General features: G+C 44.7%; 1 protein-coding gene across 2 annotated transcripts in view; it reads left to right on the top strand.

Moving 5' to 3' along the window:
- The window catches only part of FBP2 (fructose-bisphosphatase 2), a 37,427-nt gene extending 25,549 nt beyond the window's left edge, over positions 1 to 11,878 (top strand). Inside the window, exons 6-7 of one of the 2 annotated variants that reach the window (XM_015118080.3) lie at positions 6,997 to 7,116; positions 11,466 to 11,878. In XM_015118080.3, coding sequence (XP_014973566.2) covers positions 6,997 to 7,116; positions 11,466 to 11,663 — 318 coding nt within the window. In that variant the 3' untranslated portion in view covers positions 11,664 to 11,878. 2 annotated transcript variants of the gene reach the window in all.
- Positions 11,879 to 14,014: the final 2,136 nt, after the last annotated feature.

The following is a 14,014-nucleotide window of genomic DNA, read 5'->3' on the forward strand; positions in this document are numbered from 1 at the left end:
AGGAAAATCACTTGAACCCAAAAGGAAGAGGAGGTTGCGGTGAACTGAGATTGCATCACTGCCCTCCAGTATGGGCAACAGAGCAAGACTCTGTCTCAAAAAAAAAAAAAAAGATATGAAGGCATTATTTCTGATAAAACAGAATTCTGGAACCTCACTTCAGTCTTCACGCTCAAGTCAGGCCAAGGTGCTTCACCTCGGGTCTGATAGAGTGTTAAGTATCTAAAATAGGAGAAGACTTGGTAATTTTTGCCTAAATGTGGTTTCACGGCATGCAACTAGAAGATAACAGAATATGATGATATTCATTGTAATTACGATTTGGGGGTGTTTCAAGGTGATAATAATAATAGCTAACATGTATTGGGTGATTAACATGTCGTAAGCCCTATTTTAGTGTTTTACGTGTAATAGCTCCTTTTATCTCATAACAACTCTTGGAGGCAGGTACAGATGGGGAAGCTGAGGCACAGAGTAGTTCAATTACTTACCCAAGGTAAGTGGCTGAGCCAGGATTCGAACCCAAGCATTCTGGCTGTCAACCCATGCCCTTAACCACAATGGGAGCCTGCTTGGAAACAATCAAGTGGGGAAGAATCCTCACCCCTACACACAGGTGCATGGTTCAGGGCTGCCTAACCTCAGGGGAGACAGCGCCTCCCTGCTGGCTGTAGAGTTTCTGCCTCCTCCACCCCGGTTCCTCTTCCTGTGCACCTGCTGGGTGTGGACAGGACAGAAGCCCAGCTGCAGAGCACCCAATTCCGTATCTGGAAGGGAAGAGGAATATGAATCAGGCTGTTCTCAGGAATCTGCTTATTGTGGAGGAAATGAATGAGAAACACTGCTTCAGGGCTCTGGTAGTTTGTTTTGCATTCGTTTTCATTTTAAACAATTGCTAGAGCATTGGACTCGCCTAATTAGCAGAAATATTTCCTTACATTTTTCACAAATTCCACCTGTTGGTACAGTGCCAAGTGTGAGCCATAAAGTTGGAGTTACTAAAAAAGATGATGACCATGAATTATGAAGGAGGTGACTAATCATTAAAATTGTCATCATTTTATTTATTTAACTTTATTTTATTCATGTATGTATTTATTTTTATTTTGAGATGGAGTTTCCCTCTTGTTGCCAAGACTGAAGTGCAATGGCGCGATCTCGGCTCACCACAACCTCCGCCTCCCCGGTTCAAGCGATTCTCCTGCCTCAGCCTCCCAAGTAGCTGGGATTGCAGGCTTCTGCCACTATTTTTGTATTTTTAGTAGAGATAGGATTTCACCATGTTGGTCAGGCTGGTCTTGAACGCCTGACCACAGGTGGTCCACCTGCCTTGGCCTCCCAAAGTGCTGGGATTACAGGTGTGAGCCACCACGCCAGGCCCATTGTTTTATTTTTAACTGACATATAATAATTGTACATATTTATGGGATACATAGTGATGTTTCATTATATATAATGTACAGTGATCAGATCAGTATAATTAGGCAATCCATCATCTCAAACATTTATTATTTCTTTGTGCTGGGAACATTCAATATCCTCCTTCTAGCTTTTTGAAAATGTCAGATATTATTGTTAACTATATTCATCCTACAGGGGTTTAGACACCAGAACACATTCCTGTGATGCAGGTGTGATTTTATTTTCCACACTTTTATTTTGGATTCAGGGGTAGTTGTGCAGGTTTGTTATATAAGTAAACTCGTGTCATGGGGGTTTTGTTGTACAGATTGTTTGGTCTCCCAGGTACTAAACCTGGTATCCAATACTTGTCTTTTCTGCTCCTCCCCTTCCTCCCTCCCTCCACCCTCAAGTAGGCCCCAGTGCCTGTTGTTTCCCTCTTTGTGTCCATGTGTTTCTCATCATTTAGCTCCTACTTATAAGTGAGAACATGTAGCATCTGGTTTCCTGTTTCTGTGTTAGTTTACTTAAGATAATTAGGCCTTCAGCTCCACCCATGTTCCTGCAAAAACATGATGTCATTCTTCTTTATGGCTGCATAGTATTCCATTGTGTATATGTAGCACATTTTCTTTATCCAGTCCACCACTAATGGGCATCTAGGTTGATTCCATGTCTTTGCTATTGTGAATAGTGTTGCAGTGAACATACACGTGCATGTGTCTTTACAATAGAATGATTTCTATTCCTTTGGGTATATACCCAGTCATGGGACGGCTGGGTCAAATGGGATGGCTGCTTTTAGCTGTTTGAGAGATCATTACACTGCTTTCCACAATGGTTGAACTGATTTACACTCCCACCAACAATGCATAAACATTCCCTTTTCTCTGCAACCTCGCCAGCCTCTGTTACATTTTGATTTTTAAATAATTGTCATTCTGACTGGTGTGAGATGGTATCTCATTGTGGTTTTGATTTGCATTTCTCTAATGAGCAATGATATTGAGCTTTTTTCATATGCTTTTTGGCTGCATGTATGTCGTCGTCTTCTTCTTTTTTTTTTTTTTTTTCTTTTTTGAGATGGAGTCTCTCTCTGTCGCCCAGGCTGGAGTGCAGTGGCGCGATCTCAGCTCGCTGCAACCTCCGCCTCCCGGGTTCAAGTGATTCTTCTGCCTCAGCCTCCCAAGTAGCTGGGACTACAGGCACACGCCACCATGCCCAGCTAATGTTTGTATCTTTAGTAGAGATGGGGTTTCACCATATTGGCCAGGCTGGGTGTGTCTTCTTTTGAAAAGTGTCTGTTCATGTCCTTTACCCATTTTTTAATGTTTTTTTTCCTTATATATTTAAGCTCCTTATAGGTGCTGGATATTAGACTTTTCTCAGATGTATAGTTTGCAGAAATTTTCTCCCATCCTGTGGGTTGTCTGTTTATTGACAGTTTCTTTTGCTGTGCAGAAGCTCTTTAGTTTAATTAGATCTCATTTGGCAATTTTTGTTTTCATTGCAATTGCTTTTGGTGTCTTTGTCATGAATTCTTTGCCCATGCCTACATCCAGAATGGTATTGCCTAGGTTGTCTTCCAGGGTTTTTATGGTTTTGGGTTTCACATTAAGTTTTTTTTTTTTTTTGAGACGGAGTCTCGCTCTGTCACCCAGGCTGGAGTGCAGTGGCGCGATCTCGGCTCACTGCAAGCTCCGCCTCCCGGGTTCACGCCATTCTCCTGCCTCAGCCTCCCGAGTAGCTGGGACTACAGGCGCCCACAACCACGCCCGGCTAATTTTTTTTTTTTGTATTTTTAGTAGAGACGGGGTTTCACCGTGGTCTCGATCTCCTGACCTTGTGATCCGCCCGCCTTGGCCTCCCAAAGTGCTGGGATTACAGGCGTGAGCCACCGCGCCCAGCCACATTAAGTTTTTAATCCATCTTGAGTTAGTTTCAGCCTTCTGCATATGGCTAGCTAGTTATCTCAGCACCATTTATTGAATAGGAAGTCATTTCCTCATTGCTTGTTTTTGTCAGCTTTGTTGAAGGTCAAATGGTTGTAGGTGTATGACCTTATTTCTGGATTCTCTATTATGTTACATTGGTCTATTTATCTGTTTTTGTACCAGTGCCATGCTGTTTTGGTTATTGTAGCCCTGTAGTATAGTTTGAAGTCAAGTAATGTGATACCTCCAGCTTTGTTCTTTTTGCTTAGGATTGCCTTGGCTATTCTGTCTCTTTATGGTTCCATATGAATTTTAAAAGTCTTTTTCTAGTTCTGTGAAAAATGTCATTGGTAGTTTAATAGGAACAGCACTGAATCTGTAAATTGCTTTGGGTAGTATGCCCATTTTAACAATATTGATCCTTTATATCCATAAGCATGGAATGTTTTTCCATTTGTTTGTGTCATCTCTGATTTCTTTGAGCAATGTTTTGTAGCTCTTATTATAGAACTCTTTTACCTCCATGGCTAGTTCTATTCCTAGGGATTTTATTATTTTTGTGGCAATTGTGAAAGGGATCATGTTCCTGATTTGGCTCTTGGCCTTGCTGTTTTTGGTGTAGGGATGCTAATGATTTTTTTGTATGTTCATTTCGTATCTTGAAACTCTGCTGAAGTTGTTTATCAGCTTAAGGAGCTTTTGGACCAAGACCATGGGGTTTTCATTTTTTCTTTTCTTTTTTTTTTTTTTTTTTTTTTTTGAGACAGAGTCTCACTCTGTTGCCCAGGCTGGAGTGCAGTGGCAAGCTCCACTCTCAGCTCACTGCAAGCTCCACCTCCCAGGTTCACGCCATTCTCCTGCCTCAGCCTCTCGAGTAGCTGGGGCTACAGGTGCCTGCCACCACACCCGGCTAATTTTTTGTATTTTTAGTAGAGACGGAGTTACACTGTGTTAGCCAGGATGGTCTCAATCTCCTGACCTCGTGATCTGCCCACCTCGGCCTCCCAAAGTGCTGGGATTACAGGTGTGAACCACCACGCCCAGCCGACCAATACTGTGGGGTTTTCTAGCTATACAATCATGTCATCTGCTAAGAGAGATAGTTTGACTTCCTATTTTCCTATTTGGATGCCCTTTACTTATTTCTTTTGCGTGATTGTTCTGACCCTAACTTCCAATACTATGCTGAATAGGAGTGGTGAGAGAGGGCATCCTTTTCTTGTGCCAGTTTTCAAGGGGAGTGCTTCCAGCTTTTGCCCATTCAGCATAATGTTGGCTGTGGGTTTGTCATAGATGGAGCTTATTATTTTGAGGTATGTTCATTCAATACCTAGTTTGTTGAGAGTTTGTAACATGAAGAGGTGTTGAATTTCATTGAAAGCCTTTTTCTGCATTTATTGAGATAATCAAGTGGTTTTTGTCTTTAGTTCATTTTATGTGATGAATCACATTTATTGATTTGTGTATGTTGACCCAACCTTGCATCCCAGGGATAAAGCCTACTTGATTGTGGTGGATAAGCTTTATAAGGTGCTGCTGCTGTGTATTTTGATGAGGATTTTTGCATCAATATTCATCAAGAATATTGGCCTGAAGTGTGTGTGTGTGTGTGTGTGTGTGTGTGTGTGTGTCTGCCAGGTTTTGGTATCAGAATGATGTTGGCCTTATAGAATGAGTTGGGGAGGAGTCTTTCCTCTTCAATTTTTTTGGAACAGTTTCAGTGGAAATGGTATCAGCTCTTTATGTATCTTGTAGAATTCGGCTCTGAATCTCTCTGTTTATAGGCTTTTTTTGGATGATAGGCTATTTTTACTGATTTAATTTTGGCGTTTGTTATTGGTCTGTTCAGGGATTCAGTTTCTTCCTGGCTGTTGTAGGAGAGTGTATGTGTCCAGGAATTTTTCCATTTCTTCTAGATTTTCTAGTGTGAGTACATAGAGGTGTTCACAGTAGTCTCTGATGGTTTGTATTTCTGTGGTGTCAGTGGGTAATATCCCCTTTGGTATTTCTAGTTGAATTTATTTGGATCGTCTCTCTAGTTTTCTCTATTAATCTAGTGAGCTGTCTATCTCTTATTAGTTTCTTTTTTTTTTTTTTCAAAAAACAAACTCCTAGATTCATTGATCTTTTGATTTTTTTTTTTTTTTTTTTGATGGAGTCTCACACTGTCGCCTAGGCTGGAGTGCAGTGGTGCAATCTCGGCTCACTGCAACCTCTGCCTCCCAGGTTCAAGCAATTCTCCTGCCTCAGCCTCCCAAATAGCTGGGATTACAGACACACACCACCACACCTGTCTAATTTTTGTATTTTTAGTAGAGATGGGATTTCACCATGTTGGTTGGGCTGGTCTCGAACTCCTGACCTCAGGTGATTCACCCACCTTGGCCTCCCAAAGTGCTGGGATTACAGGCATGAGTCACAGGGCCCAGCCATGAATTTTGTGTGTGTGTGTGTGTGTGAGTCTCCTTCAGTTCAGCTCTGATTTTGATTATTTCTTGTCTTTTGCTAGCTTTGGGGCTGGTTTGCTCTTATATCTCTAGTTCTTTTGGTTGTGCTATTAGGTTGTTAATCTGAGATCTTTTTAACTTTTTGATGTGGGAATTTAGTGCTATAAATTTTCTTCTTAACACTGCCTTAGCTGTGTCCCAGAAATTCTGGTTATTTTATCTTTGTTCTCACCAGTTTCAAAGAATCTCTTGATTTCTGCCTTAATTTCATTATTTATCCAAAAGTCATTCAGGAGCAAGTTGTTTAATTTTCATGTAATTGTATAGTTTGAGTGATTTTCTTAGTCTCGATTTCAATTTTTATTGAGCTGTGGTTGGAGAGTGGCTGGTATAAGTTCAGTTCTTTTGCATTTGCTGAGGATTGTTTTATGTCTGAGGGTGTGTTCAATTTTAGTGTATGTGCTATGTGTGATGAAAAGAACGTATATTTTGCTGGTTTTGGGTGGAGAGTTCTATAGCTTTCTATTCTATAGATATAGTTCTACAGATGTGTAACAGATTCATTCGGTCTAGTGTTGATTTGAGGTCTTGAGTGTCTTCGTTAATTTTCTACTTCAGTGATCACTGTCAGTGGGGTGTTGAAGTCTCCCACTATGATTGTGTGGGAGTCTAAGAGCTTGCTTTATGAATCTGAGTGCCCCTGTGTTGGGTGCATATCATTTAGGATAGTTAGGCCTTCTTGTTGAATTGAGGCCTTTACAATTATGTAATATCCTTCTTTGTCTTTTTTGAACTTTATTGGTTTAAAGTCTATTTTGTCTGAAATTAAGATTGCAGACCCTGCTTTTTTCTGTTTTCTATATGTTTGGCTTCCATCCCTTTATTTTGAGCCTGTAGGTGGCAGTGCATGTGGGATGGGCGACTTCCTTTTTCTTTCTGTTTGTTTGTTTAGAGGCTCTTTTAAGATTGGTGCAGGATATTGTCTCATCCTTTAAGCAGTCCTACATTTGGTAAGTCCAGTCACACAATAAGGTTTGAGGAGCTCATCACGAATGAAATGCACAATTATATAATCTTTTCAATTCCTACACTAGTAGGTGGAGGACAGGGGATCAAGAAGGCAGAGGTCACACCAACTGGACTTGTGACCGCGAGTAGGTGCTAGCTAATTCTGAAAGCCACTGGATCTTGTCTCTTCTCTTTCTGTCTTCTAGGATGGCAGTGCTCCCTATGGGGCCAGGTACGTGGGCTCCATGGTGGCTGACGTGCACCGCACCCTGGTCTATGGAGGAATCTTCCTGTACCCAGCCAACCAGAAGAGCCCTAAGGGCAAGGTAATTCTCCCTTGTCCACCGGATGTGCATCGGGTCAGGGAGGAGGGGAGCTCCCTCCCCTCACACCTGCTGTTTGGCTACTGCACTGCTTCATGGCATGTCTGTGTGAAGACGGGCAGGGGAGGAAAAATACAGGGAGCTGTATTTCCCTTGAGTGAGTCTCCAGGCTGTGGGAGGTTTGAAGAAGGAGGCAAACAGGCTGACGTTATGTGACTGGTGATTCTCACTGGTCTTACCCCCTCCAGCCTCCCACCCACCATTCACCGGAAGCCTGCTGTGTGTCTCTCTCTCCACAGGCTACATCTGACTTTTAGCTTCAGCACCAGCTGATTTGGTAGCATGGACCCCATAAGGAGCCTAATAAAAACTTATAAACACACTTCCCAGAACAAATGCATGTAAATGTACACATTACATACACGTTTACATGCGTGGTGGCGCATTACACATTGAGGGGGTTCACTGATGCCCTGGGGTTCACCCAAATATCCCCTAGAGAATTTCCAAACCCTAGAATAAGAACTTCTGCTCAGAACTCAGCCAATATATCTGGAAAGGTAGTTCCTGGAAGGTCTAATTGCAATTTAATGATGCAAAACTGAAAATACTTGTATTATCAAGTGAGAATCTTATGATCCAGCTGTCTTGCATAGAACCTCCCATAAAAATGCATCTGAATTTTAGCCGATCACAGAAATAGTAGGTAAGTAGTCAAATCAAATAAAGGCCTCTGTTTTCTCTGACACACCAACAACCAGCAACACATTTTTCTGTCTCTCAGAGTCACCTTGAGATTTGAGTTATTCGAATGCTAAGAATCAAAGCCATGCTGAGAGATCTAACACAGCACACTGAAGCCAGAGAGACTCTAATAGGTTGGTGTATCAGGTGTTTCTCTCCGTGTGAGTGCTTAGCCCGAGTGTGTTCACCCACTGAGCTAAGAACACTGATAAGCCTGCAGAAGAGGCGCTGAAGGGAAGCTAAGCGCCACGGAGGACTAAGTGAGGCAGGTAGAAGACATGGAAATTCTTTTTTGTTTTTTTTTAGGGGGGGGACAGAGTTTTGCTCTGTTGTCCAGGCTGGAGTGCAGGGGCGTGATCTCGGCTCACTGTAAGCTCCACCTCCCGTTTTCACGCCATTCTCCTGCCTCAGCCTCCCGAGTAGCTGGGACTACAGGTGCCGCCACCACGCCAGGCTAATGTTTTGTACTTTTAGTAGAGATGGGGTTTCACCATGTTAGCCAGGATGGTCTCGATCTCCTGACCTCATGATCTGCCCGCCTTGGACTCCCAAAGTGCTGGGATTACAGGCGTGAGCCACTGTGCCCGGCCAAGATGTGGAAATTCTTAGGACCACTCTGGTCACTTACTCAGTTACACTGGGGAGAACATAAAGATCAATTACTACTGAGTCAGAAAATACCCACATGGGATCACATACTCATATCCTGTAAGCACACGTCACTCCATAGATAGATCTGCGTTTGCTGTGCATAACCACCACCCATTCTGAAACTTCTGTTGGATCCTGATCTCTGCGTTTCTGCTGTCATGGTCCCTGTGCCCACCTCTGTGTGTGTGTCTGTGCGTGCATGTGCACATTCCTATGCTGTGTGTGCCTGCATCTGTATAGCTGTGTAGATTTAATTGCAGAGAAAGTACAGGTCATGGTCGGGTGTGGTGGCTCACGCCTGTAATCCCAGCACTTTGGGAGGCCGAGGCAGGCAGACCACGAGGTCAGGAGATCCAGACCATCCCGGCTAACATGGTGAAACCCCGTCTCTACTGAAAATAATGATAATAAAAAAATTAGCTGGGCATGGTAGCACATGCCTGTAATCACAGCTACTCGGGAGGCTGAGGCAGGAGAATCGCTTGAACCTGGGAGGTGGAGGTTGCAGTGAGCTGAGATCACGCCACTGCACTCCAGCCTGGGAGACAGGGCGAGAGTTTGTCTCAAAAAAAAGAAAAAAAAAATTAGCTGGGCGTGGTGGCACATGCCTGTAGTCCCAGGTACTCGGGAGGCTGAGGCAGGAGAATGGCTTGAACCTGGGAGGTGGAGCTTGCAGTAAGCCGAGATCGTGCCACTGCACTCCAGCCTGGGCGATAAAGTGAGACTCGGTCTCAAAAAAAAAAAAAAAGTACAGGTCACATGTCACATGGCCTGCAGGCCAAGGTGCCATGAAGTCCTGGGCATTTTGGTATTGAATTTCTTACAACAGGGGCATCTGAGGTCAGAGCAAAAGTAACTTGGCTCCAAGACAAGCACATTATGTACTAAGGCTGAGCTTTTTTTGGTTAAAGTATTTGAATCAACAGGGTAATTGATTACAGTCTGAGACTTTATTGTCTGATACCCCAAATCCCCCCCATAAAAGGGGAGAAAAATGCTGAGCGCTACAGGCTGTCAAGGTGAGGGTCTCCTTGGCTAGACTGTCCTGGACAGCGTGGCCTCCCGTGTCCCTCCTGTGGGTGATGAAGGACAGAACTATCTGCCCCCAGACAGCCCGCATGCACCACAACTTTTTTACACCCTTCTGGGCACCCATTACTTTAAGAGCCAGAGGTCTAGGGTGAGGGCATCTTACACTGTCTGACCAAAATGGCATAAATACCCCCACGGAGTCTTCACCTACTTTCTCTTGAATGCCTGGATCTCCAGCCTAGACCAAATATATCGCGTTTCTCTCCTTAATATATATAATACATACAATAGAAAAAATATATAACAACATATAATATATAAATATATAATATGATATATAATAATGTAATAACATATAAATATATAATAGAAAACCATAGAAAAAATTCACCATAATATATGACTGTTTCTGAAAGTAGTTTAAACGTATCACCAAAACGGACTGGAAGAAAAGAATGGTAAGGAAAGGCTGCACACAGCTGGGCCAACCATTTTGTAAGGTGATAGTGGAGAATGAACTTCTGGGAAGTCACAGGTTGCACTGATGTGGAGAAAGGAGAAGATGATACTGAGTCATGCACAGCAGCAGGGCCTTCGGCCAGAACGACACCCTGAATCTAAGGTGATGGGGGTGTGTGTCGTGCGTCAGGCCGGGGGTATCATGACGTCATCACAGAAATAGACCTAAAAGGTCCATTCAATCCAACCCCATTCATTTCAATTCACCGCGTACTCACAGGACAGAGGCAGCGTCCTGCCAGTTCTCACGTGCCTGCAGGAGGGTTAGAGAAGGCCCTTCCTTCCTCCGAACAGGCTCAGCCCGGGGTCTTGTGCAGAGACTGGAAAGCAGGGCACAGGCTGATTTCAACCCAATTTCTGCCCTCGGCTGGGACTCCTAGTGCAGGAAACACAGTGGCCTTGCTTGGACACTTCCTTTTTTTTTTGAGACAGGCTCTCACTCTGTCTCCTAGACTGGAGGGCAGTAGTGTGATCACAGCTCACTGCGGCCTTGAACTCCGGGGCTCAGTTGATCTTCCCACTTCAGCTTCCTGAATAGCTGGGATCACAGGTGTGCACTACCACACCTGGTTAATTTTTAAATTTTTTGTAGAGATGGGGTCTCACTATCTCAAATGGGGTCTCAACTTCCTGTACTCAAGTGATCCTTTTGCCTTGGCCTCCCAAAATGCTGGGATTACAGACAGGAGCCAACACTTTCAATGTGTCAGGCACTACTGAGAGTGGAGATAGTACAGGGACCAGCTAGGATGGACAGCAGCCTAGGGAGGAAGCCAGGCACTAAAGAGGCCTCAGTGGGATGAGTTGTACCAGAGGGGAAGTACAGGATGCAAACGATGGGATTTCACTTAGTCTAAAGGGGCAAAAGACAAGACCGTTGAAACACCAGCAAACTAGTTAGAAAAGTCAAAGCTTAAGATGTGGAGTTCCTCCACACAATCCCAGCCACTGTGGCTGTCTCCAGAGAGGCGACCCGGCATGCTCAAGGTGACCTTACTGTCCCATCCAAGCTTGACTCTTTACCAGCCTTGAGGTCTCACATACAAAGGCTTCCACCCAGGTCTGCAGCATCAGTTTGCCCTTGTTGAACCGAGAAATAGGAGCCTAGATCTCATATCTCCAAGTCAAGAGGCAGCTCCCTGGTAAGCACAAGGATCACAGGATGGGCAGATACCTGGCTCAGCCACCTGGGCAGAGGGGCCCCAAGGCTTCTGGATGAGCGCCATCTGATGCATCTGGCCTGCTGTAGGCTCTAAAGCTCGGGCCCTCTCTTGTGAGGGGCATGGTGCACTCATGCTAGCCAGATGGAAGCTCCACAGTGCAAACTGCTCCCCCAACTTTAGGGGCATGGCTCAGGACATTTGGCCACTTGCAGAGTTTATTCACCTGCCTCTGTTCCTCCACAGCTCCGGCTCCTGTATGAATGCAATCCCGTGGCCTACATCATTGAGCAGGCAGGAGGCTTGGCAACCACGGGGACCCAGCCTGTACTGGACGTGAAACCCGAGGCAATTCACCAGCGAGTCCCCCTCATTCTGGGGTCCCCAGAGGATGTGCAGGAATATCTCACCTGTGTGCAGAAAAATCAGGCAGGCAGCCAGTGAGCTTCACCCCACATGCCCTCTTCTCTTTGTCTTGTACCTTGTCTAAGGTCCCTAAATGGATGATAAACAGAGATGGTAGCGATGAGTATACAAAAGGTAAATCCACTTAATCACATACAGAAGAGCAACAACAAACTGCTTGTGACAGGTTTGGAAGCCACAGGCGATTCTGTGGTCAATGTGAAGGACTAGAAATAAAAACCCACACGTGGAAAGAGCGACTTTGGCTTGTCTTCTGTCAGAAACAGCAGCAAATATGGTTATAATTCTGTCAACCCACATAGTTGGCGGCTGTATGCTTGGGGGCAAAGAGCACACAGATTAGTTAAGAAATTGTCAGCCGGGCGCGGTGGCTCACGCCTGTAATTCCAGCACTTTGGGTGGCCGAGGCGGGCGGATCACGAGGTCAGGAGATCAAGAGCATCCTAGCTAACACGGTGAAACCCCGTCTCTACTAAAAATACAAAAAACTAGCCGGGTGTGGTGGTGGGCACCTGTAGTCCCAGCTACTTGGGAGGCTGAGGCAGGAGAATGGTGTGAACCCGAGAGGCGGAGCTTGCAGTGAGCCGAGATCGTGCCACTGCACTCCAGCCTGGGTGACAGAGTGAGACTCCATCTCAAAAAAAAAAAAAAAAAAAAAAAAACAACAACAACAACAAAAAAGGATTTGTCTTGGCTGGCTTGAAATTTGAACCTAGTGTCTTATCCTGTAGTGATTACCTCCCTCACATGTAAATTTCCAACTTAATGTCTTAGAAGAGTATTTGTGTCTTATTTTGGATAAACTTGAGTTAGAAATCTCATGGCAATTAAATTCTGAAATTTCTGACTGAGCCTATTTTAGGAGTCTACAACTTGGATGACCAGTCACAGTTTGAGTGGAAAATGGGGTCACTTAATGTCAAAGCCAGAAACTAAATAGAGTCAATATTTAGAAATTAACTACTTTTCTCAACCTCTTCCCCTTGCATTTTCCGTTTTTGGGGAAACGTTTTAATCTATTCTAGGGACTAACTGGTGTACACTGGTTAAATGACTCGTCACTTGTCCAAATTATGTCAAGACTGGGGAGGGGGTGGCTTATGCATCTGAAATCTCATCTTGTTTTAGGAAGAATTGCTCTGAATATCTATGGACCTGGAGGCTAAGAAAGACATTCATGAAAGATGAACAAATCAAATCAAATCAAATCCAGAAGTATTTAAAGCAAAGATGCATCAGGAGAAAGTCAGGCTTAACCTAGAAATTCAAGAATGATTCAACACGGAAAAATCTATTCCAGTAATTCATTAGGTGAGGGGAAGGCAGTGGGGGGTGGGACCAGGCAAGGCTCTGGAGGAAGCAAGGCTCTCCTTTCCCACTTTAGCTCGGGCAGGGTGGGGCGTCGTTCTGTACGCGCATCGTTCCTCAGTCCAGCATGGCTTGGCAGCTTTAGCAGATGCAGCCAAATCTTATTACACAACCAAAACATTTTCACCTGCCCAAAAAGGAACAAAGATTTGCTTTGTTCTGGGAAGAATTCTGATTCTAATCAATGGGCTCTTAATACTTTCTTCGGCACTTGATCTGAAACTTATATACTATCGATCAAAACTGAAATCCTCACTTTGAAATATCTTTAGAATACCTTGATTTAGTGAGTTTGCCCCATGTAGTCTCAAGATGACACACCCGGAAGGAGAAGGCCTTGCTGGAAGCAGAGCTGAGAGGCAGCACCTTCAACCCCGGCCTCCTTGGTTTGATGTATGTGGTGGATGCTCAGGGAAAGATCGATGGGCCCTTCCTATGTGTTCTTAAAGCTGAGACTGTGGGTCCCTGCATATCAAAGCCAAGAACAGGGAACTAGGGGAGAGGCTGGGACTAGGGGAGAGGCTGGGACTAGGGGAGAGGCTGGAACTAGGGGAGAGGCTGGGACTAGGGGAGATGGGTGGGAGTAGGGGAGAGGCTGGGACTAGGGGAGAGGCTGGGACTAGGGGAGAGGCTGGAACTAGGGGAGATGGCTGGGAGTAGCCATTCTCAGAGGCTACTTATCAACAGTTTGAAGGCATTCGTGGAATGGTGCCTTGGTGACCCTTCCACAGGCAGGGTCCACAAAGACCATCCACTGGGCTCTGCCTGAGTGACCTGAGAACGCCTTCCGCTTGGTTACTCATTCTCTCCTGATGGACCGCCTTTCCAGTTTAAATGGTGGCATCTGTCTCAGAAGAAATCCAATTGTTCTTTCCATTTTCAAGGATTCCTGAGGACTTCACTCTGCAGGTCTGGCTCCACTGGGAACCTGGGAGCATTCAGGGAAGAGGTGGACTCCAACTGTACCTTGGGCAGATGGGCTCCAGCAACTGGGAGGCGGA

Source organism: Macaca mulatta, chromosome 15 (genome assembly GCF_049350105.2).
Source record: "Macaca mulatta isolate MMU2019108-1 chromosome 15, T2T-MMU8v2.0, whole genome shotgun sequence".
NCBI lineage: Eukaryota > Metazoa > Chordata > Mammalia > Primates > Cercopithecidae > Macaca > Macaca mulatta.